The sequence below is a fragment of the Pelecanus crispus genome, chromosome 4, assembly GCF_030463565.1.
Source record: "Pelecanus crispus isolate bPelCri1 chromosome 4, bPelCri1.pri, whole genome shotgun sequence".
Lineage (NCBI taxonomy): Eukaryota > Metazoa > Chordata > Aves > Pelecaniformes > Pelecanidae > Pelecanus > Pelecanus crispus.
Genome location: NC_134646.1, coordinates 26291725 through 26316331, shown reverse-complemented (window position 1 = coordinate 26316331; position 24607 = coordinate 26291725). Strand labels below are relative to the sequence as shown.

Genomic DNA, 24607 nt, shown 5'->3' with positions numbered 1-24607 from the left:
TCAAGCAGTTGTTTTTGCTCTTTGTTGAGTTCTTCACTAATGTTTTAAAGAAAAAATGCAACCCCCCCCACCCCCCCCCCCCGTGGTGACTGGAGATGTTTTGTAGCGTTTAGAGAGCCGAGGATCTGAACTGGCGTTTCCCAAGGGGGAAAAAAGAACGGGCACCTGCGGCCCGCCACCGCTCCTCAGGGACGAAGGCTGCTGCCAGCCCCTGATGGGAGGACGGCGCGGGGGGGGGGGGGGGGGGGGGGGGAGGGAGCTGCTGGCTCCTGCGCAGGCGCGACAACGGCCCGCGGGGGGGGCGCGCGCGCAAGGCATCCGCCCTCGTTGGCGGGCGGCGGCCGCCGACCAATGGGGCGGGGGGAAGGGGGCGTGGCCGGAGTGCCGCCGCCCGCCGGTACGCGTGCGCAGCGGGAAGGCGCCCGAGGTTTGAAAGCGGCGGGGGGGGGGGGGGGGGCGGCGCGGCGGCGGCAGTGGCAGTGGCAGTGGCGCGGCCGGGGCGTCTGCGTCCTCGTCACGGCGGCCCGGGATGGCGGAGGCCTTGGTGAGAGAGCGCGGGGGAAGCGGGGGGGGGGGGGTGTTGGGGGCAGCGGCCCTCACTGCGCTCCTGAGGGGCGGGCCGGCGGGGCCGTCCTTCCGCCCCTGATGGCGCGGTGAGGCTCTGGGGGTCCGCCGCTTCCCCCTGTGAGAAAAGCGGGGCCGGTGCTAGTGCTCTGCCCTCCCTTTGGCCCCGGTTGCTGGCACAAACACTTCTGCCCTGAGGGCTTGTCTGTTGGGAGCCCCGTTTCCCTTGGGCTACCTGCGCCTGTCGCTCGTCTCTGGAGAGCCTCCTTTCGCGGGTTAGCCAGTGACTTTTGTCTAGGCACGCTAGGGACGTACTCGGCTTCCTCCTACCGTCATCTGTCAGAGGCGCACGGGGAGCTTAAGGTTTAAAAGCTCTTTATGTATAGCGGAGTCTGAACATTATTGTTATGTTCAGTGATTATTATGCTCAGTAAATAAACTGTTAAAAGCTCTTTTAGATCCGCTACAGGCATTTTCCATTTTCTTTCATATGAAAGGTCGCTTGCCAGTTCTGTACTCTGCTGCTAAGCGGAAGAAGTTTAAGCCTGAGTGACTGATTTGCTGTGGAGTGTGGTTCTGCACTGTTTCTGAAGTGATGATTTTTGGTCAGTTGTTTTCCCTTGTCATCTAGAGTTTCTTCCTGCCATTTTACGCTGATGTTGAAAATTTGTAGTGCAATAAATCCTTATGTGGTTTTGGCTATTTTTATTACCAGAAGTAATATCTAAAGAGGAATTACAAACAAGTGCAAAGTAATGTCAGTACAGCAAACTTAGGAAAAATGTGCTGAATTCTGTTGTATTTGGACTAGATAACCTCCACACCGCACATACCCTGTATTTCAGTTTACACAAATGAAGAAGATGTCATAATTGTTTTTCAGCTAAACATTTAGAATTTTTTTGAGACGTGTTCTTGTCACATTGGTGAAAAACTGCACTCTGCTTAACTCTCTTATTTTTCTTGACTTACCTTTAACCATTGTTTGAATTATTACTGCTCTAGTTCTGGTAATAGATGACTGGAGTCATGTCTGCTATTCGAATGACTTTGATTATACTCAGGGTTCAAGTATATGAAGAAGTGCTGGGAGTTAATCGAGACTTTGGTTTTACCATGGAACAGCTGATGTGCTCTCTGCCTGCCAATGTGGTCTTGCCTGTGATAAACACAGGGTAAGAATGTCCATGTGAGCAGCTCTCACAGAGCAGCAGGTGTGTTGTAAGGTTACGTCCTAGCTTGCTTTGTGGTAGTTCATTGCTTTTCCTTACTTAAAAGAGTATTTCTGTAGTCATCACAGAAATGTTAACCAAATCTTTAGATTCTCTGATTTCTGTCATGTAAGTCTCTCTGACTTCAAATGTGACAGATGCTTGATGGTTCTTGAGGAAGGCTGAATTTCTGGCCGTTGTTACAGCAGTTGTAGCTACTGCAGCGTTCTAAGAAAAAAAGGGATGCAGTAACTTCCACTAGTTTCAGATGGATCAAGAATCCTCCAGACTAGCTTACACGAGAAACAGGAGGTTGGTTGCTTATTTGTTTTTCTGTCAAGTGTCACCATGCTTAGTAAAAATTGATTCTTATTTCTTCACAGAATCACTTTAAAAAAGACTACAGAACAAGATTCTGCCATGGAGGCAGGTAATTTACATTTAAAATTTTCTTCTTGGATACAGTTGTTTGGAAAACTTACATTGGTTCTTGTCTGAGAGCTTAATGTCAAAACTATTGGGTGTATCTTATTAAACTGATCATATGATGTTTCCCAAACTTCTTTTATTTCTTAGTGGTGGGAGGAGCAAATTGTGCTGGGGGACAAAGCACCAAGGATTTCTTTTGCATTCCTCTGCTGAGGCAGCAGACTGTGGTGTTAGCTATACCTAAATTACCCCTAACTAGGCTTCCTGAGCATGGAAGCACTAGTCTGTGCAAACATTTTGCCTTTCAGGAGGTAGAGAAATGAAGCCCACGCAGAGTTCTAGCTTATTTGGCCCTTGCTGGTAAATGTTAGAGATGAGTGTGAGTATTTGCAGTGCTGTAGCTTTCTTTAAAGCATGTCAGAAGCCTGTGAGCTTCTTGTTACTGGAATCCATTTTTAGACATGCATTTCACGAGCTTACCAAATCTACCAAATTACCTGTTTTTAAAGGCGTATAATAATGATTATAGGAGAAATACTCTATGTCTTTTTTCCTGTTATTTTGGTTTTGGTCAACATGGTCTGGCTAGTGGATCACTTCTGCCATTTTCATGGGGAGGTTTGAAATAGTAAAGCAGCTGAGCTGTTCGCTTGCGTACGGATTTGGTAGCTCAAGCTAATTCTAGTTGCTGAAACTTTTGTAGAAGCACAGAATAACTGGATAAGTGGTAGAAAGAGAAGCAGAGGGTGACAGCTTGTATGAAGGGATAGATATGCAGCCTACACATTTCATTTCTGGGTCTGCTGAGACTGGATCACTGTGTAGGCAACATGACTGATTTTTAAAAAAAATCATTTAAAGTGAGAATTTCTATTCGTCCCAAAGCTCTTTTACCTGAGGGCTGTTGCAGTAGTTGTATGTTTTCTTTTATGTAGAGAGATTTCTTCATTCTCATCATATTCTGTGACAGTGGGGCTTTTTCTCCTTATTTTGACCAGTTTCTTTGCAGATACCTGTGCATGGAAATGGTAGGTAAAATACATTAAAGTTGGGACTAGTAGAAATAATAATCTACAATATTAAGTAGTAAGAACTTTATTACTTTTATATTACTGGGATAGGAACATTTAGTATTTTTGATTGAAAATATTTTTTTTCCCCTCTTCTTTCTAGAAATAAGATTAATGTGCAGCCAGGTCAAAACGTACTGAAACTCATACAGGATTGTTTCGAAAGTAAGCTTTTGTTTGGTGTTTTGCTTAATTTGCTGGTTAAAGAAAAAATTCATTTCTTCCTTGTATTATATGTAGTGGTAAATAAATAGAAATAAAAAAAATAGATAAAATGGATAAAAAGGAAGTCTTTCTTACAGTCTTTAAAAGCACCCCTTTCCCAACTGCTTTAAACTGTGTCTTAGCTGTTTTATAAAGATAATCTTCTTCCCGAGTAGCTGGCTTCTTTCTTGTTTGCATTTACGTGACCTTAACGAGCCTTAGCAACTTGTTAAAATAAATGAAACCTGGGCAATTCTAAGAATCCCTTATTTATAGCTTTTTCTTAATAGGTTGTGGCAGTGATCTTACGATAAGCTCTCCAAGTGCAACCCGTTGCTCAACTCCTATTGTCAGAAATGAGACGAGGACTTCAATACATAGCCAAAGGGTAAGTTAGTTGTGGTAGTGTTGCAACGTAGCATTGGGTAGTTTCACTTGGGTACAAGTTTAGTTCTGTAGGATTTAGTTCTGTATGAGTGTTGAATGAATAAGCTCCATATGTCACTTGTATTAGTACATGGGCTATAATGTAACCTTCTCTAATACGTGTTGGTAATGTTTTTTCTTAGTTTTTTGTGCTCTAATGGTAAATATGCTATAACCAGATTTATTTAACAGCTTATTTTCTTGAGGTTTGCTGATGAAAGCTTTTTCAGCTTTTTGTCCAGGGTAGTTAAATTTCTCATAGTCTCAAGTTGAAGCATGCTGCCTTATAACTGGTGGTTGGGCATGGCTGTCTTGGACTCCATTGGGGTTGGTTTCAGTCACTTTGCCAGGTAGATGGACACAGTTCTTAGCTATCTGATGGATAGTAAAATTGAAGGATGATTCTTGTACAAAAGCAGCTTGTCAACTCCTGATAAACAGTTATCTGTACAATAACTTTGCATATCTGTAACTTTGTTGAAGAGTGGAAACAAGTTGAAGGACTTGTTAACGTACTGAGAGAATGATGCCAATAATCTAGTTGGTATATTTAGTTTAATATTTTGATTCTAGCAGGTTTTTGTAAAAATAGGATATTCTATTAATGGCAGTGTTGAGAACAGGCATCCTTTATAGTGGTGTTTGTTTACTTTAGTCTGATGTTAGAATACCGTATAATCTTAAAGTAATTCTTGCAAAACCTCAGCCTGACTTAATATAGCTGAATTAAATTGTTTAAATTAATTCATTCTAATGAAAAGAGTAAATAGCTTGCCTGTGGACTAGCAGGGTGTCTGTTCAAAGCTGCAAATTGATTTTTACTGTACACACTGTTTTACCTGTTGTTTGAAATTTACAGTCAATTTTAGAAAGTCTTATGTGATAGAAATTTAAGTGTTTAATTAAAATAGAACTGTGCTTCAAATGAGTGAGGATTAAGGGAAGGAAGTTACATTGTGTTCTGTAGAAATTTATATTCCTGTCAAAATACTGTTGCTTTATCAAATGTTTTACTTTGTCTCATTATTCGTTATCGACTATGACAGCCAAAGGCAGGGTTAACTAACTCTGTGAAAAGAGCCTGTAATTCTGCAGAGTCCTTACTTGCATCACCACTTAAAACAGTCAGCAGCAGAGGTTGGTAGCACTATTATTGAATTAAGTTTTTTGGGGTAACTATTTCTTGGGATTTTGTAAGGTTTTGAGTAGAAGAATTAAACCTATTCCTTATATATGGCAGGATGGTCACATGAATCACCCCTGAAGCCTGCAATACATGATTACGTAGCCGATTCTAAACAAACAAAGTCTCCTGTGTCTAAAAGAGACACAAATAATATATTGAAAGGTACAGAAGCACAGTGCAAAAGTCCTGACATATTTTCAGACTCTGAGGATGATTGTGGGTCTGTTGGATCACCTCTTCTTATGGAGGAAGTGAAAAGCTCTCCTGTACATATGTAAGTAGAGCTGAACGTGGTGGTGGTGTCGTGTCTCCCATTGTTGTCCCCCCTTAGGGTAAATTAACATGGTGGTTTCAGTCATTTATGAGTTTGGATTGTGAACTCAAAAAATAATTCTAAGCTTTTTAGAACATTTCCATATCTGGGTTAGAAAGGGCAGAATTATTTTTTATTAACTATTCTGGTGTTAAAGGTTAATTCCCAAAAGTGCAGTGCTCAAGTGCAGGCAGCCTGTCAGAATAGATTTGAACTCCTTTTTTGCAGGAAAGTGCCCCAAATTATCAACTTCTTAGATAGTCTAGACTTTTTCAGTGAATCCTATTGACAGTGTTGACCTCAAAAGTTAAAAAATTGTTAAAGCAGAGTTGAGCAGTCATTGTTCCTCTCGCTCTGAATATACAAATGTTTTGTATGAAGTAGAACAACTTCAGCTGTGATCATAATCTCCTCTTTGGAAAATTTAGAAGCCTAGCTGTAATAGTGGCCAGTGGTCCCAGGCACAGTGCTGCTTTCCTGGAGGACTGAATCTCTGGGGTAGATCACAGAGAGGGACTGACACTGATCCCATTGACTCCCATTGATGGAGTGATATTGGGAAGAGAGTGCACCTAGGGTCTAGGAAACCTGACAATTTCTGAAGCACATTCTCCTAAAATTAGGAATTTGTCTTGCTGAGTAGCCCTCACTTTGATTAAAAGTCACAAACTGACCCCATGTTGCCTCATTGATTTGGACGCTTGCTGCTATGCTGGGAATTAGTACCACTAACCTGTGTTCCAGCAAATTACCAAATGGAAGCTCATTCATAAGAAGTGAGATACTGTCAGCAGGAGAAAATGAGAGCATCTGTCCATCCACATGATACTTTAAAGTGCACTCAGGATTCATAGCATCATATTTGACTGCTGTTTCTCATACACAGGTTACACTTTGATGACCAAAATACTCCTGGTGCAGTGAAGAGCCATGTGGAAGTTGAAAATTTGGAAGGACCTCAGACTCGGGGAGATGAGCAGGTTGTTTTCGTACAAGGACCAGAACGTATTGCTACGTCTTCTGTACAGAAAGAGAGGTCTTTCTCTTCGGTCCTCTTAGCAGCTGTAGCAGGAAGAACACTTGGAAAAAGGTTTGTTTTGAGGCTTAATATGGAACATAATTTGCTAGTAAAATAACCCAGTCCTGAGTGCTGGAGCAACATCCTTTTATCTGGTCTGGGAGAGTGTTTTGGGATAGTCCAACATTACTGAAAAATGCCACTTGAGAAAGGGTTTGAATAGTTACTTCCAAGTTTTGTGCTGTTAGGATTTAACAGTGCTGTTGCTTTTGTCTGCCAGTAAAATAGTATGTAGCTGTTGAATAGTGCTTCAGATTGAGCCTGAGATGTTTTGATAGGTAGGTTGGAGGATTCAGGAAAACTTTATGTGATTCTGAAGTTAGCAGTGAACAAGCAGTCTTTTTCAGAGCTAATATGGATCTGGCCAGTTAGGTAGCAAGTTGACTATCCAGCATTTGAGAAATAATGAGGTGTGAATATGAGACCAAAGCAAGGAGAAGCAGGCCTTGTGCTCTTTTGGGAAGCTAAAGGGCAATAAATGGTGAACTTCATAATAATTCTTCTGAGGAATGTCCTGTAGCATGTTTAGGTGCTCCAGAGTCACCACTAGATTTGCAAGGTTGAAAGTCAATTTTTTTCCCCCTGAAATGATGTGATTACTTTGTCCCTCCTTTCTTTAGGTATTCAGCCTCAATATCACCGCCATCACCTCCTCCTGTGAAAGATCAAGACATAGAAATAGAAAATGAATGTGAATTTTTAATTGAGGAATCAGATGGTGTATCTTCTAATTCTTGGTTTTCAATACCCCGTAAGAACAAAAAATCAAAAAAAGATGGCTCTGCAACTCCTGTTTCTAAATCTCAGCCCTCTGAAAAGGAGAAGACAGAAAGTAAGAAAGGCAAGAACAGAAAAGCACAGGTTGAAGCACTTACTAAACAGAAAAAGGATGATTTGGATGTCAGAGTACATGACATCAAAGGCACATCAGAATCAGATCCAGTCTCTAACAGTGAAGGAAAAGTCGTTAAATCTCAAAGGCAACCCAGTACTCGTATGAGTAAGTTATTTAACAGGTCTTCAGACTTCTCTTTCCAGGTGGTATTACTGTTGGGTTTTGGGTTTTTTGGGGTTTTTTTTTGTGTGGTGGTTTACTGGGAAATAAGGATAAAGTAAATGAGAGACATTAATGCATTCCTAATTGATGTTTCAGTTGCACAGTTAGGTTTGGGTGTATATAAGGCAGTGAGACAGAGTGTCTTCACCGCCTCTCCCCCCCCCCCCCCCCCCCAAAAGAAAGGTAGTAATGTTGCCTTTTCTTATGAGCAGACAAGAAGGTAGGTACCCACAAGCTTTTCCTCCTCTCCGTAGAAAGGAGGTTAAGATAAGTGCTTTGAACTGGAGGGAATCAGTTTTTAGGAATTATTTGAGAAGGGTTTTGTAGCAGGACACACTGAAAACTGGAAAGCAGATTGAAAGTAATATTTGTGCCCTTTTTTTCCTGCTAGGAAATATTGGAAGTACACTAGAAATTCTGTTTTGAATTTTTCATACACTGTAGTTCAAAGAAAGCATTCTTTTAACCATCAGGGAAAAAATCTGGTTTTGTGAGACTTCTTTATTTTTTTATTATATTCTTTGGTTTATTTTTATGCATTCAGATGTCAACATATATCTTCCGGTTTAATGTGAAAAAGATAGTAATGTCCAAGTGTTTTGTGTATTGCTAGGAAAGACTAAAAAGGATGCACTTAGGCAAGGCTCTCCAGATCAGAAAGAGGACACATCCTGGAAACCAGAAGCTGAAGAACAGATGTTGTCATGGTCTGGATTGGAAACAAAAGCATCCGATGCAGAACAGTGTAAAACAAGGGTGATGCCAAGTGAGGATTCGCCTATGCCCTCAGCTGGGCATCAGCAAGAGCAGACCGTGTCTCCAAAAAAGAATCGCAAGTCTTCCAAGTATGTGCAGTCAGCTTCAAAAGCTTCTCAGCGTTTAGTTCACAGGAAACAAACTGCTAAGCAGAAACTTCCAAAAGATACAGTAGCTAAGAGACTGGCAGGAAGTCCAAGGAAGAAGCTTAAAAAATCAGGCAAGAAAAGTAGTAATAAAAAGCCTCAGTTACAAAGAGAGGAGCATTCTGACAGTGAACCTGGTGAAGAAGAGCTTGAAAGAGAACCTGTAAAATTGAACGAAGTGTTTACCTCACCCTTGCATCAGAAATCACAGACTTCCATGATTCAGAAGTTGGCTAAGTCTGGAAAGCCTAAAAAGTTGGAGTCACTTGGTGGTGCAAATGACAAAATTCCTGTAAAAGCACTACAGCATCTCATAGACAGTGTGAAGAATTCTGGAAAGAAACAATTGTCAGCTGTGTCTTCAGGGAAGATACCCAGAAAGGTTCATCGCAGAACCACTAAAGGTGTTTGCTCAAACCCTGAGGACACTGAGTCTGAAATGGATTGTGACAGCTCTTCTGTACAGGACATGGCAATAAAAAAACAGAAGTTATCAGATGTGAGAAGAAAAAGAAAATGTAACATGCAACATGGACTACAGTAAGCTTTTTATGTAATTCCTTACAAGTGTGGTATAACTTGGTAGATAATTAAACATCTTGTTAACTTTTAAGCGGTAGTGGCCCGATTGAAGTATGTGACAGTTTCAGACTGGTTGAATAGCTAATAGAGAAACCAAGTGGTGTAATCAACATCCTATTCTCAAAGGTGGGTGCCAAATCTAGTGTCTGCTCCTACATAAGGAAACTTGTCCTGGAATTTTTAAAGTGTTCTTTTGAGACTTGAGTAGCAGATCCAGTTTAAAAACAAAAAAAAAGACAAAAAAGACACGTTCACATACAACCCCACCACCTGTAGAATAACTTCACTGTCAGGTTTGTTACTTTGTTTATAAATTGAGAAAATACAGTGTTTAATTCTTCAGCTATATTTATTTTTGTGGAAGTAACTTTACTAATGATTGGTAGTCAAAAGAGGAAGTTTAACCAGTCTGATTGTGTTTTTAATCACTGTTCTTTGCATTGCTTTTTAAATCTTTTTTTAAAAATGTCTTTTTTATGGTTCTGTTCAGAACATAAAATTATTGACCTACAGGTTCCTTTCAGTAGGTAAAATTGACTTAACAGTAAACATAACAGTAATAATTTTTTCTCTTCTAGAGATTTCATTGCACCTGAGAAGGCTACAAGTCATGAAAGGTAAGTTCCTGAGTTGTCTGTAAAACTTGCATTTAATCTCACTTCTGCTCCACTGAGATAGAACAGTTGTTTGGTACTACTACGGTGTTCTGTGTTCTACTAGTGAAGAACCTAGTAGAAAAGGAATTGCGATTCATGCCTGAGGTGTTTAAATACCATGCTAATACAGTTAATAAACTAATAAAATTCTTCTTCCTGTCATGAGTAAGGGGTCATAGTAAGTTTCTTGCCTTTGGGGATTTTTTTTTTTTTTCCTTTGAGGCTTGCTTCCACATTAATGTGTGTTTTTTGAACAGAAATACAGTGCTCCTAGAACTAATAACTGTACTAATAAAGTTGCTGTTAAGTATAGCACTGTGCCTACAATCCAAACTCTTGTTTGTGCATGTAGATATGCACATATCTTTTCCTTCACAGGATGGGAACTTAAAGCAAACAGGAGTGGCAGTCTGTGAATTTATTAAATTCTTATGTTGTAATTCTACTGAATTTTTTTTTTTTTTTGTTATAAGTGAGACTCCTGCAGACTTAATGGACAAATTTGTAGTGTAGGTTTGCTAATCTAGCATTGAAATGCGTCTTTTTGAGTTTAGGTGGATGGATCACAGCTGAACTTCATTGGCACGGTAAAAGCAGTGAAGCACAGCCACAAATGGGGGAAGGAGGAAAGGTTAGGGGTACTAATGCTAAGGCTATAAGAGAAGTCCTGTTGTAAGTGATTTGATTGCTAGAGAATCTCTGATGGAGTTACATACATGTTAATTATTGTAATTTTATGGGGGAGATTTTATGACAATACGTATTACAATTACAAACTATTTTACTGTCTTTTCCTTACAGTATGCAAAACATTTCTTTAAAGCACTTCTATAATCATGGTCTGTGGAAAATTGTTTGAAAGGTAACACTACAGAGGAGAGGGAAAGGTCTCTTTCTTCTGGAATGGAAAAAAAAAAGGAAAATGAGTTACAAGATTTTTAGGAAACCTGTTCAGAGAGAAGGTGTGAACACTATAGTTTGTCCACCGGATGACTGAGTAGAGGAGTAACTCATGAATTTCAGACCTGTGATTCTTAACTAGCAGTCATTTGCTTCAGTATCTAATAGGTACAGATAGATGTTTAGAAGGGAAAAAAAAACCAACTCCACATGATCTGAAAAAACCTTAAATTTGCTATTATTGGTAGTGCTGTAATGTTCCTTTGACATTTAACATATTCAAGCAAGTGTATTTTTTTTTTTTTCCTTCAAAGTGGGCCTGTTCTAGAACATTGTGATAAATTTGCTTCCAGAATTCAGTCTTGTGAACAGGATTATACATCTTCAGGTAATGTTTAAAGTTGGTATTTTCTTGCATTTTATGTATAAGCTTCTTATAAGCTCTAACTGATGGTACAGTAATTTCTGTTGTATTTTGCTTGTCCAGAATAAGAAATGCAGATTGTATTGGCTGTGGTCACATTTCTGCCCACATACATGATACACTATGCCAGCTTTACGTTGTGTTAGCTTTGGAAGGACAAGCACTACATGGTTTGGCATCAAGCCTACCAGGATAAAGTTATCCTTCCAAAATACTCTGAACAAATTTTTTAGACTCAGTTTGTACCAGTTTGCTGTGTTGCCATGTGATGGTACTATATACGATCACTTCAGGCCCCCCTAGACCAAATTGTACAGCCTTATGGAATCGTGGCCTATTTGCCTAAAAATATTTTGCTTTGGTTTTCTTTTAAGTTCCCCTACACAAGTTGCACATTCTGTCATAATGAACATGAGCCCTGGGGATAGAAAGTCTTTTTGTTAGTGTTTTAGAGCCAGTTGTGAATGTTCATGTGATGCTTTCTTCAGAGACCTAGTTTTCTGTATGTTCTGGTAAGAAGTTTGTTCTAAGGTTAGGCTTGAGTGGTATAAAGCTGAATGACCTTACACTTTATCAATAAAATTAGATGTGTAGTTATAATTTGCCAATGTTTGTTTTATCAGAGGGATGGGTCTGAGGAATATTTACTTGAATGCATAGTTTTCATGTAATTTTCAAGCTTACTGTTTAAAGACTAATTGCATACACTGTTTATCTACATCAGGTTTCATATATGTTTAAAGAAAAAAAATGTTAGTGGGAACACTAACATTGGGACTTCTGCTTGTATTACCTTTGGTTGCTTCTAGAGGGTATATTGAATGAAAGTCAGGAATAGCAAATGCCTATAGTGGTGGTTTTTTGAATGTATTTTCAGATGATTCTGAAGACTTGAATTGTCACATAAGACATCTGATGGCAGACAGCATAGCAAGGCATAAAATAGGTAAGACTATTTTAAAATATCTTAATGTAAGAACATAAATAGAAATGCATTTCCAACTTGATGTAAACTTTGCTGAAGGAGACACAGGAAAACACCTAGAAATGTGTTCATACGTTAATAAGTATTTACAGATAAGGCTCGTTAGTTCTTCAGGGTACTATAACTCTGCTCTAATTTTTAAGTTACTTTTAAAAACTTCTAGTGTTTCTTTTTTTATTACTATATTCAACAGTTATCTTTTTAACTGTCAGATTTCCATTTTTCATTTAATATTGAGTCAAGACACTGCTTACAGTTCAGTAAGAACAGTAGGAGTTTGAATTAGTTTTACACAGTGTAACTGAGGGTGCAAATAACCTGCCTTCTGCGGTGGTCTGAGTCCGGATGGGATGGAACAATGGGCATGCAGTTGATTGTAGTCCCATACTAGTCTGTTTTTATTGTTTTTTTATTACCTTCATTATTATTTTGTGCACAACACTATTGTTGCCTACCTTCAAAAACTATTTCAGCAAGGTTTTTTTTATTTGCCATTTTTATTTTTAGCATTTAAACATTGACTAATTTGCCCTCAACTCTTAAGGGGCTTTTAGTCTTTCTTACAAACACTAAAATATCAAATCTTACTGTATTCATATATGGCAGATTAGAAAAATTGACAGTTGAGACTATGTAATAAGTAAGTCTGAAGATAAATATCTGAGAAGTCTGGGAAATGTGTACGGTTTCTGGTTGCAAAAGCGCTGCTCTTCTGGACCTTGGAGATGGGACTTAAGAATCTGGAAGAGGAGGAACTGCTTATGCAGTCTCTGTTACTCTCTTCTTGCCATAGCCAAGGCAGTGCCTTTTCACTGTTGCTAATGAAATGCCTCAGATTTAGGCAGGGTTCTTATTCCTTGTCGAGAGCTTTGTCTTCACAGTTGTAGCATGTTTGCTACTCCTTGTGCTTGAGCCCCTAATGTCTGTATGTCAGTGATTCACTAAGACATCTAAAATCAAATCTAATGTAAAGTCAGCATGGTGACTGTTTAAGAAAAAGCAGAGTGAAATACTGCTGTATGCAAAAGAAGGCTTTTGGCAATACTTGATTCCCTTTTCCTGTCATGATAGCTGTGTGATACAAATACCAGCTGGGAAGTGCTGACCCCCTGACACAGAGGAACAGGAAAGGATATTTAATGTTTTCCATTTCTGAATTTTCCTTTCATACTTAATGTGAATGATTTCATCCTTTAAATTAGTAATGCCTTCCAACACACCTAATGTTCGTCGGACAAAAAGGATACGACTAAGACCTCTGGAATATTGGCGAGGCGAGCGTGTAAACTATACAATGAGGCCTTCAGGTATTAGTTCCAAAATATCTATTTGCTTTCTCCTGATAGGGCAGTAAAGGGAAATCTGTGGGTTGATCTTGTGCCATGAAAGCTTTGAGACGCTTACTATGTGGTAATCTTTTTAAAAAGTAGATTATTTATGGTCTCCGGCTATTTAGTCATCTTTCCATGTAGTCTTTTTCTCTCCTGATATTCCTGTGTCAGCTAGAAATAGTATCAGCAGAGCATGTTAAGTACCCTTGCCTTAACCGTTTAGGGAAGAGCAAAATGGTTTCTCTGTACTAGTACGTTTATTACATCAAAAGTTCCGTACGATACCAGAAAAAGAGACAGTCTACTGGATCATTCACTGGAGCATTTCTCTTTGTGTGGGGATTGTTCTCCAGAGCAGATACTATAATATTTTATGCAGTCTCACTGTTAAATTCCCTAAGTGACAGAATGTGTCTTGTTCTCAGGGATTTTTTTTCTGACAATTCAGCCTAATTTGGTCCTTTCCTAATTAATTAGTCTGCTTGAAAATAGTATGTCTTAGTGTCCCTGAAATTGATACTTTGTCTTAAAAATTGACTCTCATGTCATGGCTTTCTGAAATGTTCTTTGACTGAAGTATGATCAAATTATTTTCAAGAAGTCTCAAGTTGCGTTGCACTCCAAAATACTTGATGTTGAAAAGCTTTTTGGTATGTTCTGGCTTTCTGAAGCTATCTGAAAAGTTCAGCATCAAGGAAATACATTTGCAACTGAAACTCTCGTTGGTTGTGCAAATCTGCATTCTTGTAAAATTATTATGAGTTAGTGAACTTTGTGTAACTTTCTTTTGTTTCAGGAGGACTTGTGATTAGTGGAATAGTGTGTCCAGAAACAGAACCTCACAGGAAGATTATACGGAGGAAAGGTGGTCACAAGCAGGGAAGAGATGAAACAAGTATGAACACAGACTTTTTATTCTTTTGGTAATTACAAAAAAAAAAAAAATCTGTAATAAAATACTCTATCGCTGTAAGATTTTTCTCCTGTAAAAACTTGATTCTCTCTGGATGAAAATAATTTTATAATGAAATGTGTTAATATGATCTGATGTGGAAAAACCTGTTCTTACTGTATCTATAGCAATGCTTTATAATCTCACTGTAAAAACTTTAACTTCTCAACATTAGAAAGGAAGAGATACAGGACATAGAGAAGTGTTGTGGTGCCTTTAAAGCAGGGGTTGAAGAAAATAAGCTGTACTTCTGTCCTTGTTCAGCTCGTTGACTAATGATGCTAATGTTTTAGTTTCATAATGCACAGATAAGGTATAAAAACTTCTGGTCATTTTACTGATTGCTGTAATATCACATGTGAAAAGGCAGCGTATGGTGTCAATACAGTTTTAAGCTATTGTAGGTTAAATACAAAAACATAACAAGGTAGGTGAAGAGAGAGCTTTAAGAACAGTGCATAAAATGGTTAAAAGTGGGCAATAAATCTGTGTTTAAACAAACGGGAACAGGAAGCTTTGCTAGAGCCTCTGTGGCAAGTAGACAATAAATCATATATATAGGTAGTGCTCAAAAAAGGGTGATAGAGTTGAAGTCCAAAAGCCAAATTGTTTTTGCTGTGCTCTCTGTGGATGATGTTTTGATGTTAAAGAAGCTTTCTTAATGAGGACTGTCTAGAGCTTTTGTTTGAGACTGAAACATTTCTTAGCTCAGTTGGTTAGAGCATGGTGCTAATAACGCCAAGGTCACAGGTTCAATCCCTCTCACTGCGGGGGGGGGGGGGGGTTGGGCTCGATGATCTCTCAAGGTCCCTTCCAACCCAAAGCATTCTATGATTCTATGATTCTATGTGAAGTTACAGAACAAATAAAACAAATGCTAACAAACATGGAAAATGCCATATGGTCCTGACATGGTTCTAAACCAAACCAGGGCTGAAATAATCGTTAGAGAAATACGGAAGAAAACAGTCAATGTTGGTACAAATTTCTGATTTTCTAAAGTGTTGCATGTGAATTTTATGCCTTACCTCGAAGGTAGTAGGACTAGAGAAGGTTGAGAGAAAGCTTGTCAAAACCACAGAAGGTCTTCTGTACAGGAAGCAACTACATAGTGAAGGCTCCTCAGCCCTGAAGAGAGTACTGAGGATGTTGTGAGAAAGACCTATAAAGTCACGAGTGGCATGGAGAAGGGGAATAGAAATAAGTTGTGATTTGTTTTGTTGGGTTTTTTTGTTTGTTTGTTTTTAAACACAAGAACTAGAAAGTGTGGAAGGAAGATAGTGGGAGCTGGGTCTTTCAAACAAAGTAAGATGGCCCTTCTCACTATGTGCTTCCTGCCTCAGAATACTGTGGATAAAAATAATTTATGTAGATTCAAGGTGAGAACTACATAAATTCACGGAAGACTTAATTGTTAATAGCTCTAAATGAAGTGTGTGAGCTCCATGTTAAGAGGTGGAAAGTATTCCATGGAACTGCCATTATTATAGCATTTTTGGGGATGGAAGGGGTAGCTGCTTTTGGCCATTGATGGGAGACTGGATCCTGGTCTAGATCAACCTTTTATCTAAGTACTTATGTTTTAATATAAATCATGTATAGTCCATGTAAACCTGAGCTGGTAGTGACTGTTCATACTGTATCTTACAAGAATTATTGGCTGCTTTAGGTGCATTTGAACTGTCTTCCAGAAATGATGGATTTCCTTTTTAACAGACATTCATCCTGAGATATAATCTTCCGCTAGCATTCTTGAATTTTTAGTGCATATAAGGACCATCAGCTGAGTAGAATGTCTAGGACAATTTCCTAAATTTTATTGATATGATAAAAATTCTGTGGTTATAGCTATGAGTTGCACCTGTTGCTGCTTCTTTTTATAGAGAGATAGTTATGTTGGAACAAAGCTATTTCAAACACAGTGGCTTTCTTCCTACCCCTGACTGTCTTGGTGTAAGAGCATTTAAGCAGCCATGAGTGCCTATAAAGTGCTATAGCTTGCCTTTAATGTCCTTGTTCTGACTGCATTTAAAGACATTTCCTGTGCACTGTGGAGCTAAAATTGTCTGCTTAAGATAGTTCTGCAAGAGAGCTTTAGGATATTTATTCTGTCATGAACATTCTCCAGCGTCTCTTTTCTATTTGAAAAGCGTAAGGTTGTCATCAACTGTTAGGCTACTTCCTTCTCTGGAAAAATCTTTTTTATTATAGAAATAGTTCTCTGATTTACAACTTACAGTGAGATTCCTGTAATGGCATTTCCTGAGAAAAGGAAAATTGAACATGTCGCTTATTCTTTTGAACACTTTATCTCTTAAGTCTCCTGATGCCCATCAGCAGTAGGTAAAAGGAAAAAAAACTTGTTCTTCATACTTCATCATGTGTTTTATATCCTCTCTTAATATCCTCTCAGCATCTGTTGCTAGAAAAGTACTTCTCTTAAAACGCAGATACTTTGGAGTAAATACTGTCATTAATAGCACAGGATAAATAGTTGCTATTCCCCTGGAAAATTCTTTAGGGTTTAGAGACCTTTTATCTCTTACACACAGAAATAATTCCAATGAAAATTACACTTTCAGAGAATTCTTATGGATGGTTTCCTTTTATTTGAAGAAAGTGTATTCAGTCTGTTTAGTCAACAAAACAAATTTAAGTACTTATGTGTGAAATCTAAAATTGTTGAAATGTTGTGGTTAAATAATTAAGTTTTTAAAACATAGAGTGATTATTTTTCTGGTTTTTGGGGGGGGTGTTTTGTCTCCTCAGGAAATGAGATACCTGCAACTCTGGATTGCACCCTAGCTGATACTTCTAAGCCAACCATTGTACTGGACCCAGTAACAAATACGGAAGTACTTCTAGGTGAGTTGAGGGGATGTGACCAAGGGCCTTTCTGAATTATGTACTAAGTGTTTAGACTAATAAGAAAAAAAACTGTTCATGCCACATTGGGCATAAAAAGGTGAGCTGTTGAAATACTCGTTGCTGTTCTGGAGAAAATTCTGAGGGAGACCCAGAAAGTGTCCTGATTTTTCAGCTAAATATTGAGTCTAGCTCTCAGTGGTGTTGTGCTGAAACAATATGTAATGCATATGATTTAGTAAGTAGTTAACTGAGCAAGTAACAAGACTGATTATGTGTTAGCATTAATGTTAATCTGGACTTTTTTTGTAGAATGTATTAACACTGAAAGCAGTCACTCATGCTTCTTCAAAGATGAATCAATAGAAATATATAAAAATTTGAATACAGATGCTTTTGCCACTGGTAGATTGATTCTGAAACCATTTAAAGAAAAGGGACACCAGTTTGTCCACATGGATACAATAGTAAGTATGCTTTTTTTCTTATTTTTATAAAATGGACTATGTAAACAGAAAATCTTAGAATGGTTAGAAGTAGCATACAAACTTGACAAGTTTTTCAGGGTTTTTTTTTTCCCCCCTATAATGCAAATCAATATAGGAAGCATTAATGAATCATTTCAGTTGTGAAATCAGTTATAACCAAAGAAACTTGCTAGAGGTACTTTGCATGTATGTTGCCCTGCTTTGCTTCATGTTAAATCTGTATGTCCATGTATGCTTACTGTCTGGATCTTGCAGGCAAGATAGAAGTATAAAATAAATAAAATTGGCCCCCATCCCCCTTATTTTTCAGCAGGGTGGGAAAAAGGGATTGCAGCTCTGCTAGCTTATTTGGTTTTTGATCTTTGTTACAACATGTATGCAAAACAAAGCATATGTTTTCTTGGATAACTTTCTTAAATGTTTGCAAAGGAAACATTGCTAATCTTAGAACCCTTTGGCTTTCATGAAGGCTTTCCATGTCATCTACGGCAAAATTATTGTTACCTTACATAAGACATCGTATTATCTGACTACAGGGGACTACTTCTATGTTCCAGCAGGTAAGTACATGTGTTCAAAACCAATTTGTTGGAGATGGGTGAGACTGAATTAGCATGCTAGGAAGCAAAACTGAGCTGAATGGTGGGAGGAGATAAGTTTGAGTAGAGAGTGGGAAAATATAGGGTTATGAAGAAAGGATTGCGACGCAACACTGGATGTGGGTTGACAACCTAACCTTTGAATGCAGTGATACAAACACTGCTTGTTTATGTGAGTTGGCCTCAAAAGTTTTTGATGACACTACAAAGTTCTAACAGTGAATTTCTTTTGGTATTCTGGTTCTGTCCCTAGCTATAATGGAGAGACTTCACAGACAGCTTAATATAGTGGTAGTTAATATAATTGTTTTGGTCACCATCTGTTTGCTGGCTTTTCTACGTAAAATTATGAAAATCCATTTGGATCAGTGTACCATATTTTACGCTTTGTGGTTGATATATAGAAAGGGCAGAATGTCTTGTTGAACAGGTTGTAACTTCATGTGGGTTGTTGAGAATTTAGACACCTCTGATTTCGTCCATCTGAGATAAAATTGGAATGAATTCCATATGGGAAGCTGTCCTTCAGTGGGTAAGACACTAGTCAGGAGAGTTTGTAGTAGTTGTAAAGCAGGCTGTTCATGAAGCTGTAGAGAGCTTTTGTACAGCTTTCTTGTGAAGAGGCTATGTTAGAAAATTACAAGCTACCACTTGTTTTTCCATTAACTTTTCACCATCACGTCCTGATTGAACAAGCGTTGTTCAATTAATGCTTGATGTGTTGAAGCTTTTTTTTTTTGTGTGTGTTTGTTTTAATCTTAAAAGTTTAGGGGTCTGCAGAGACAATTTTGTAGTCTGCTTTTTGGGAAAGCAGATTGTATAAACTGCTGAAAGTTCCGTATGGCCATAAGGATCTATACTTCGTTTCCATTCTTCCCTGCTTCTTGATGGCCTGTCTCAGTATGCCTGGATGGGCAATGCAATGGTTGTGGCAGGTCATCTCTTTGTAATTCATCAAGTGTGGCTGTATATGAATGTTAGGTTGTTGCTCATACCCAACATTCAGTGCCCTTCAGATATTCTGTATTTGTGGTCATATTAGTATGCAAATCCCAAGTGAAGATCTGTAGATAAATTTCTATGTGCAGAATTAGGAATAAATTAAAGTCAATTCAGTCACCTTAAAAGTTTTCTTGTGGCTTTTGAGAGCTGAGAGCTCAAGACCATTACATTCTTTTCAGTAAAAATCTCAGCAAAGATGCACTTTATCCTTACCACAGGTTAAAATAAATGACACTAGCTGTATTCCTTGTTACCTCTTTGAAATGCAATGATGTGCCTGTAAGAGTGTCATCCTTGACTAGGGGCTAATATTCCTTCTGTTAAAATATATGAAATAAAAATACACTTGGCTGAAGACAGGACTTCAAAAATTGCTAGTGGCTTCTAAAGAAAACTTTCTGTTTTCATTTGTAGGAAATGGATATAACATACTTAATCTTCTGAACGAAGACAGCGTTCTTCTCTTCACGCAGCTTAAAAAAGACAGGTGAAGAACTTTCTGCAGAAAAGTTTGCTGAAACAGTTTTCAAGCTTTTGTATGTTTTGAAGTTCTTTTTACATACAAAAAGTATTTGAGTGTGCCCAGTTTAATGTTACAATTTAATACAGAGCAGCTGAAATCAACGTAAGAAGAGTTGAGAACAAAACCCCAAGAACCTCAGTAGTTTGCTATCAAACTGAAATGACATACTGGAGGGCCTCACTCTGCATCAGTTACTGTAAGAACAGCGTCATCCAGAGATGGAAAGATATATGTATAAAATCTGTGGCTAAAGCACATTGTATTTATATGCCTAATCTCCCCAAAGATGCACTTGAAAAAATTTTGATGTCTTCAGCTAACATCTGCCTGGTACAAACTGCTTAGAACGATCTCTATTTAAATGTACGACCATGCTGTTCGCATTCCAGTAATTGTTGTCTAGGGGATGGGTTGCTGGAATGCTTGTGTGCTGGGGTCCAGCCTTCTTTGAATATGTTAATGACAGGCATTTCTTCCTTGTCTAGCAGATGTATGGTTAGTGCCTCAAATTCAAATTGTGAAATGGGAGCTCTTAAGTAGGAGCTTATCGATTATATCTTTTGTATGGAAGCTATGGCTTGATTAGATCTCAACATTGTGGACAGCTTTATTCTGTGTAACAGCAATAGGTCATTGCCAAATGTATTACTTTAATATCTCCTTTTGTTTTGCTTGCTGTGTTCCTTGATAATAATGAGGACCTTTGGGAAAACTAATTACACTGTATACTCCAGAAGCCAAGTCTAGACAGCAGATGGTATACATAGCATTTGTCTCCCAAGCTCTTCAAGGTTCCTTCTGGCTGAAGATAGGGATAAACTACAGCTATTCTGGTAGGGTTCTTTCTCTTCGTGGTCACTGCTATTCTAGAAGAGAAGGAGATAGGGAAAATTGAATTGGAATCGTAAATTTTTAAGAACTTGAGGATTGAGTATTGACCTTGTAAACAGTCTTGTACATGATCTTTATGCTAAATCTAGAGTATACATTAAAGTAGGAAAGATGGATTGGCTTTAGTGCTTCGCTTAAGCTTTCAGCTGCCAGCTGACTTCGTGTGCGTGAAAAGGCTTGGACTCCAAGATTACCATGTCTCTGTGAAAGACCCTTTAGATTGGGGAATTCGAGATAATTTTTTTTTTATCGTTCTCTTTCAAGCAGTAGTTCCTATGATTAGTGCCATGTAGACTCACAGTGGAAATACTTACGAGGCATTTTTGCATTCATGGATAGGTCATGCTTAACTCTCAGAAGATGAAACAGAGGAATATGCCTATTGCCATTTAGTTTTTCCTCTGTCTTGGTATGAACTATTTGTTGTCAAAGTTCAGACTGCACAGAAGGACCTTTTTTCTTTTTTTCCCAGTCTCAAGTTTTGTAAGCAGTTTAAGAGTTAAAATAAAGTCATGTAGTAACAGCTGATAATAATTTGATGTTGGCAGCTTTTCTAAATTTTGGGCTTGGCTTGGTCCTTTCAAGGTCAGCAAGATTCAAATACTGTCCCTCTGTGTTGGATCCATACCAGCTACCAGATGGGTATACATGCTGTCTCCGCTGCTTGAGGGGATCCCACCCACTAAAACGTTTAGTTTGTAAGTCTTTCAACTCCTCAGGCCTGCAGAGGTCTGGAAATTTGCCACTTTGAAAACAGTACAGGGCTAGCATTAGACCACAGATTCTCTTCTCCTCGCCCAAGCACGTCTCCCAGTGGTCAGGGCATGGATGTGGTGGTCTCTGAGCCCAACAGCTCATTGGTTCCAGCTGAAAGTCAGAACAGGACCACTTTTCAGTTGTGTTAAAGGCCAGGGAGTTCAGAAGGAAGATACCCTGCAAATTTTCTTCTGCATTACCTGTCTGTAGATTGGGTAGCAGGATACTTTATTAAGGGGTTAGTGAACATGTATGGACTATGGAACTCATGGCCCTAAAGGAAAGTGTGGATGTATGTTGTGATAGAGCTCAAGGAAGCCTGCTGCTTTCCAGCACTGTTCTAGATTGATGGGTTGAGATGCAAAGTGATACATTGCCCTTGTTGTATCAAGCACTGATGTGTCTTCCCCCACTGCACTATACTGCAACTTGGCAGCAAGGTTTTGAGTGAGTTTTCTTTTGGGTCATGAGTAAATGATGAGAAATACCTCCTTCAGGATGTTTTCTTAAGCAGAAGTAACATGTGTGCAGACCTTTTCCTGACCCAGGCTGGGAAGTGGTGGATGTTCAGGTGCAGGTTCAAGGTCAGCATGCCATGAATTCCTGTTTCTGTTTTCCTAATTTTGTGGCCGGGAGTGTCAATAGAATAGGGTGGATTTGGTGAAGTATGTAACTTGTTAGGCTGGATGGCTTTGTTGATTCCTGGCTAATCGGTTTCTTGGGAGAAATGTCCAGTATAGTTTGCAGAGAACGTTTTGTAGTTGGACTACATCTCAAAATGTTTGGTTTGTTGTTTTTTGGGTTTTTATAAGTAGCAAAATCAATTGTGCCAAGTGTGGTGATGTAGGTAAGATGTTGCTTTAGTTTAGCAACAATTCCACTACTTGTCACTAGATGGGGCTTCAAGCACAGCTGTTTGTCCTCGGCTGGCATCTATGTTCAGCTGGCTTCGGTTTTTGAGAGGGAGGAGGAAGAGTATGTTACAGATGGAGATAAATTCAGTTGAATTCTGTTGCAAGGAGATGTAAATCAGTTTCCATTAGCATTAGGACTTGGCACTGAACCTTGCTAAGTTCATTCTGTTAGCATGTATGTTGTACTAGTTGCAGCCACTTGTTCAAAGTTGTTTTTTAAAACATTAGTGCACAGGAGTTGAGTTGAGCTAGGTTGTTTACCGTTTGTCTGGATTGCATTTCAAATTTTTTTCTTCAACTTGACACTTGTAAAAAAACTTGCTTCTGTGTCATTAGCCTGAATATAGTGTGAGGAGGTGCAGGAGAATGTTCTGCGTTCCAGGACTCCTATGGGTGCCAAGTTGTGCCGTGTGGCAAACAAGAATCAGTTGTTAGTCAGAAGCAGCAGCTGATGTTTCACCTCTACCTGGTCTTGCTTTGGCTTCTACTTCCTACGTTTTTGTGTATATCAGGCTACCAGTAGTCCTGGGTATTTTCCTTTACTACATGGGGTATTGCAAAGAAATTAAAAAGCCTTCTCTGAAATGTGAGAAGGTAGCCGCCTTCTTCCTGCATATGTGTGATTCTTTTTATCAGCATATTTTCTATTCTGTTGAGTAATCTAACTTCCACCGACTACTGTGATGGTTCAAATAGATATACGGCAAAATTATTTAGACTTGGTAAAACGCTAAAGTAATAGCCCGTACGGAACATGTTGTGGTCTGTAGCTTAAAAATACATATTCTGAGCGTTTCTATAATGTTATTTGCCTGTTGTAGCCTTTAAAACGGCTTTTATTTCATGGACTAAATATGGCTTATATGTTCAGCTCAGATGGCACAACTTTTCACTTACACTAGAATACAGAACATCACCTCTAATAGGAGTAGAGATCTGAGCCAGGTTTGTGCTAAGCTAGGCCAAAGTCAGTTAGCCAGTGTTACCTGCTGTGGAGTGAAGTTGGGATTGTCGTTGTGAAAGAGACTTGGCCTTTTCTGTTGCCTGGGTGGTACGCATACTGTTCCTGGAGGATATCACTGGTTTAGTATATTAATTCATTTATTTCTGTCAACAGTAATTGAGAGAGCTGGAAACAAAAGCCGAGTCACATATTTCATCAGCTTTGTGTTAGTATGTACCTGTGTTCTATGGCGGGTATTGTGGTAACAACTGGAGGCTTATTTTAAGGAACTTAACTGACAATGTCCACTGCAATAAAAAGTCAAATTTTTGAAGGCTTTGGCTCCCTTTGAAAAAAATTACTTTACTTGTTAGTAGGTTCTTTTGAGAATCTATCTTTTTGTAGTTTCATTTGGTTAGAAAGCTGTTCCTGTTTTATTAAACAAAGCTTTTTTGCAGTTTAAAGTGGCAGAAGAATGGTTGCAAAACTGTCAGATATGTGTGCACATCCATATTTATACAACTTTGTAAACATAAAATAGGAGAATATGAGCCGAGTAATTACACAAAAATAAAACAGCGCCAATAAAATAAACTGTTGAGGCACATACACAATTTCTTCTATTTTTCAAGTACACAGCTGAATTGGTTATCTGCAGATGATTTTAAATTAACATTTGGGGAATGCAATAAAAGAGAGCTATTTCCTTATTTCGTAACAGCTGAGAAGGCATTCAGCAATGGAATATTTCTTACATTTCTACTGACTCTGTTGCATGATGTCTTTTGTAATACAGGATTTACTTCAAGTGGTGATTGATTGCAGATAATATAGCTAACTGAAAAGTATGGAACATGCCTCTTTAATGGTATCGACAGCTGTTGTAACTGAGTATCTTAGTCTTTCCAAGCTGGTGTGTTTCCTCTTCAGAATATCCTATCGCTTCATGGACGTTCACGAATGTAATCAGAAGAGATCTCGAAGCCAAACGTTTCTCAGGTTGCATGGAAAAGCTTCATTTAGGATTTGACAACCAAAGTGATTCCTATGGTCCAGTTCTAAGATGAGAACAGTAGTTGATCATCAGTCAAAACAGTTGGCTGTAGATTATTAGGGAATGAATACGTTAAAAGGAGTGCCTGCAGAGCTGCTCTGTGTTCTTAAGCTCACCCACACAGCTCCTGGTCTGACTTGCTTCATTTAAACTCCTCTGCCCAAGGAAAGGTGCATACAAAAGGTTGTAAAAACACATTTACTTTGCACTTCTTTTGCAGTCTTTTCTTGTTTGGAGCACAAGAGGGGCAATAATTGAAACAAGGAACTGAAAGAAGCAAAGTGTTTACTTTCTCAGTCTGA

The 24607-nt window shown here is 38.7% G+C and overlaps 1 protein-coding gene across 1 annotated transcript; it reads left to right on the top strand.

The window, feature by feature from the left end:
* Positions 1 to 1593: 1593 nt before the first annotated feature.
* Positions 1594 to 24607, top strand: CENPC (centromere protein C). Its single transcript, XM_075709446.1, is given in 18 exon segments — positions 1594 to 1739; positions 3378 to 3439; positions 3769 to 3866; positions 4951 to 5041; positions 5292 to 5364; positions 6290 to 6493; positions 7102 to 7481; positions 8152 to 8980; positions 9601 to 9639; positions 10893 to 10966; positions 11880 to 11948; positions 13190 to 13294; positions 14115 to 14213; positions 17040 to 17135; positions 17448 to 17602; positions 18093 to 18183; positions 19639 to 19711; positions 24526 to 24607. Coding segments are annotated over 18 exon segments (2766 nt in total).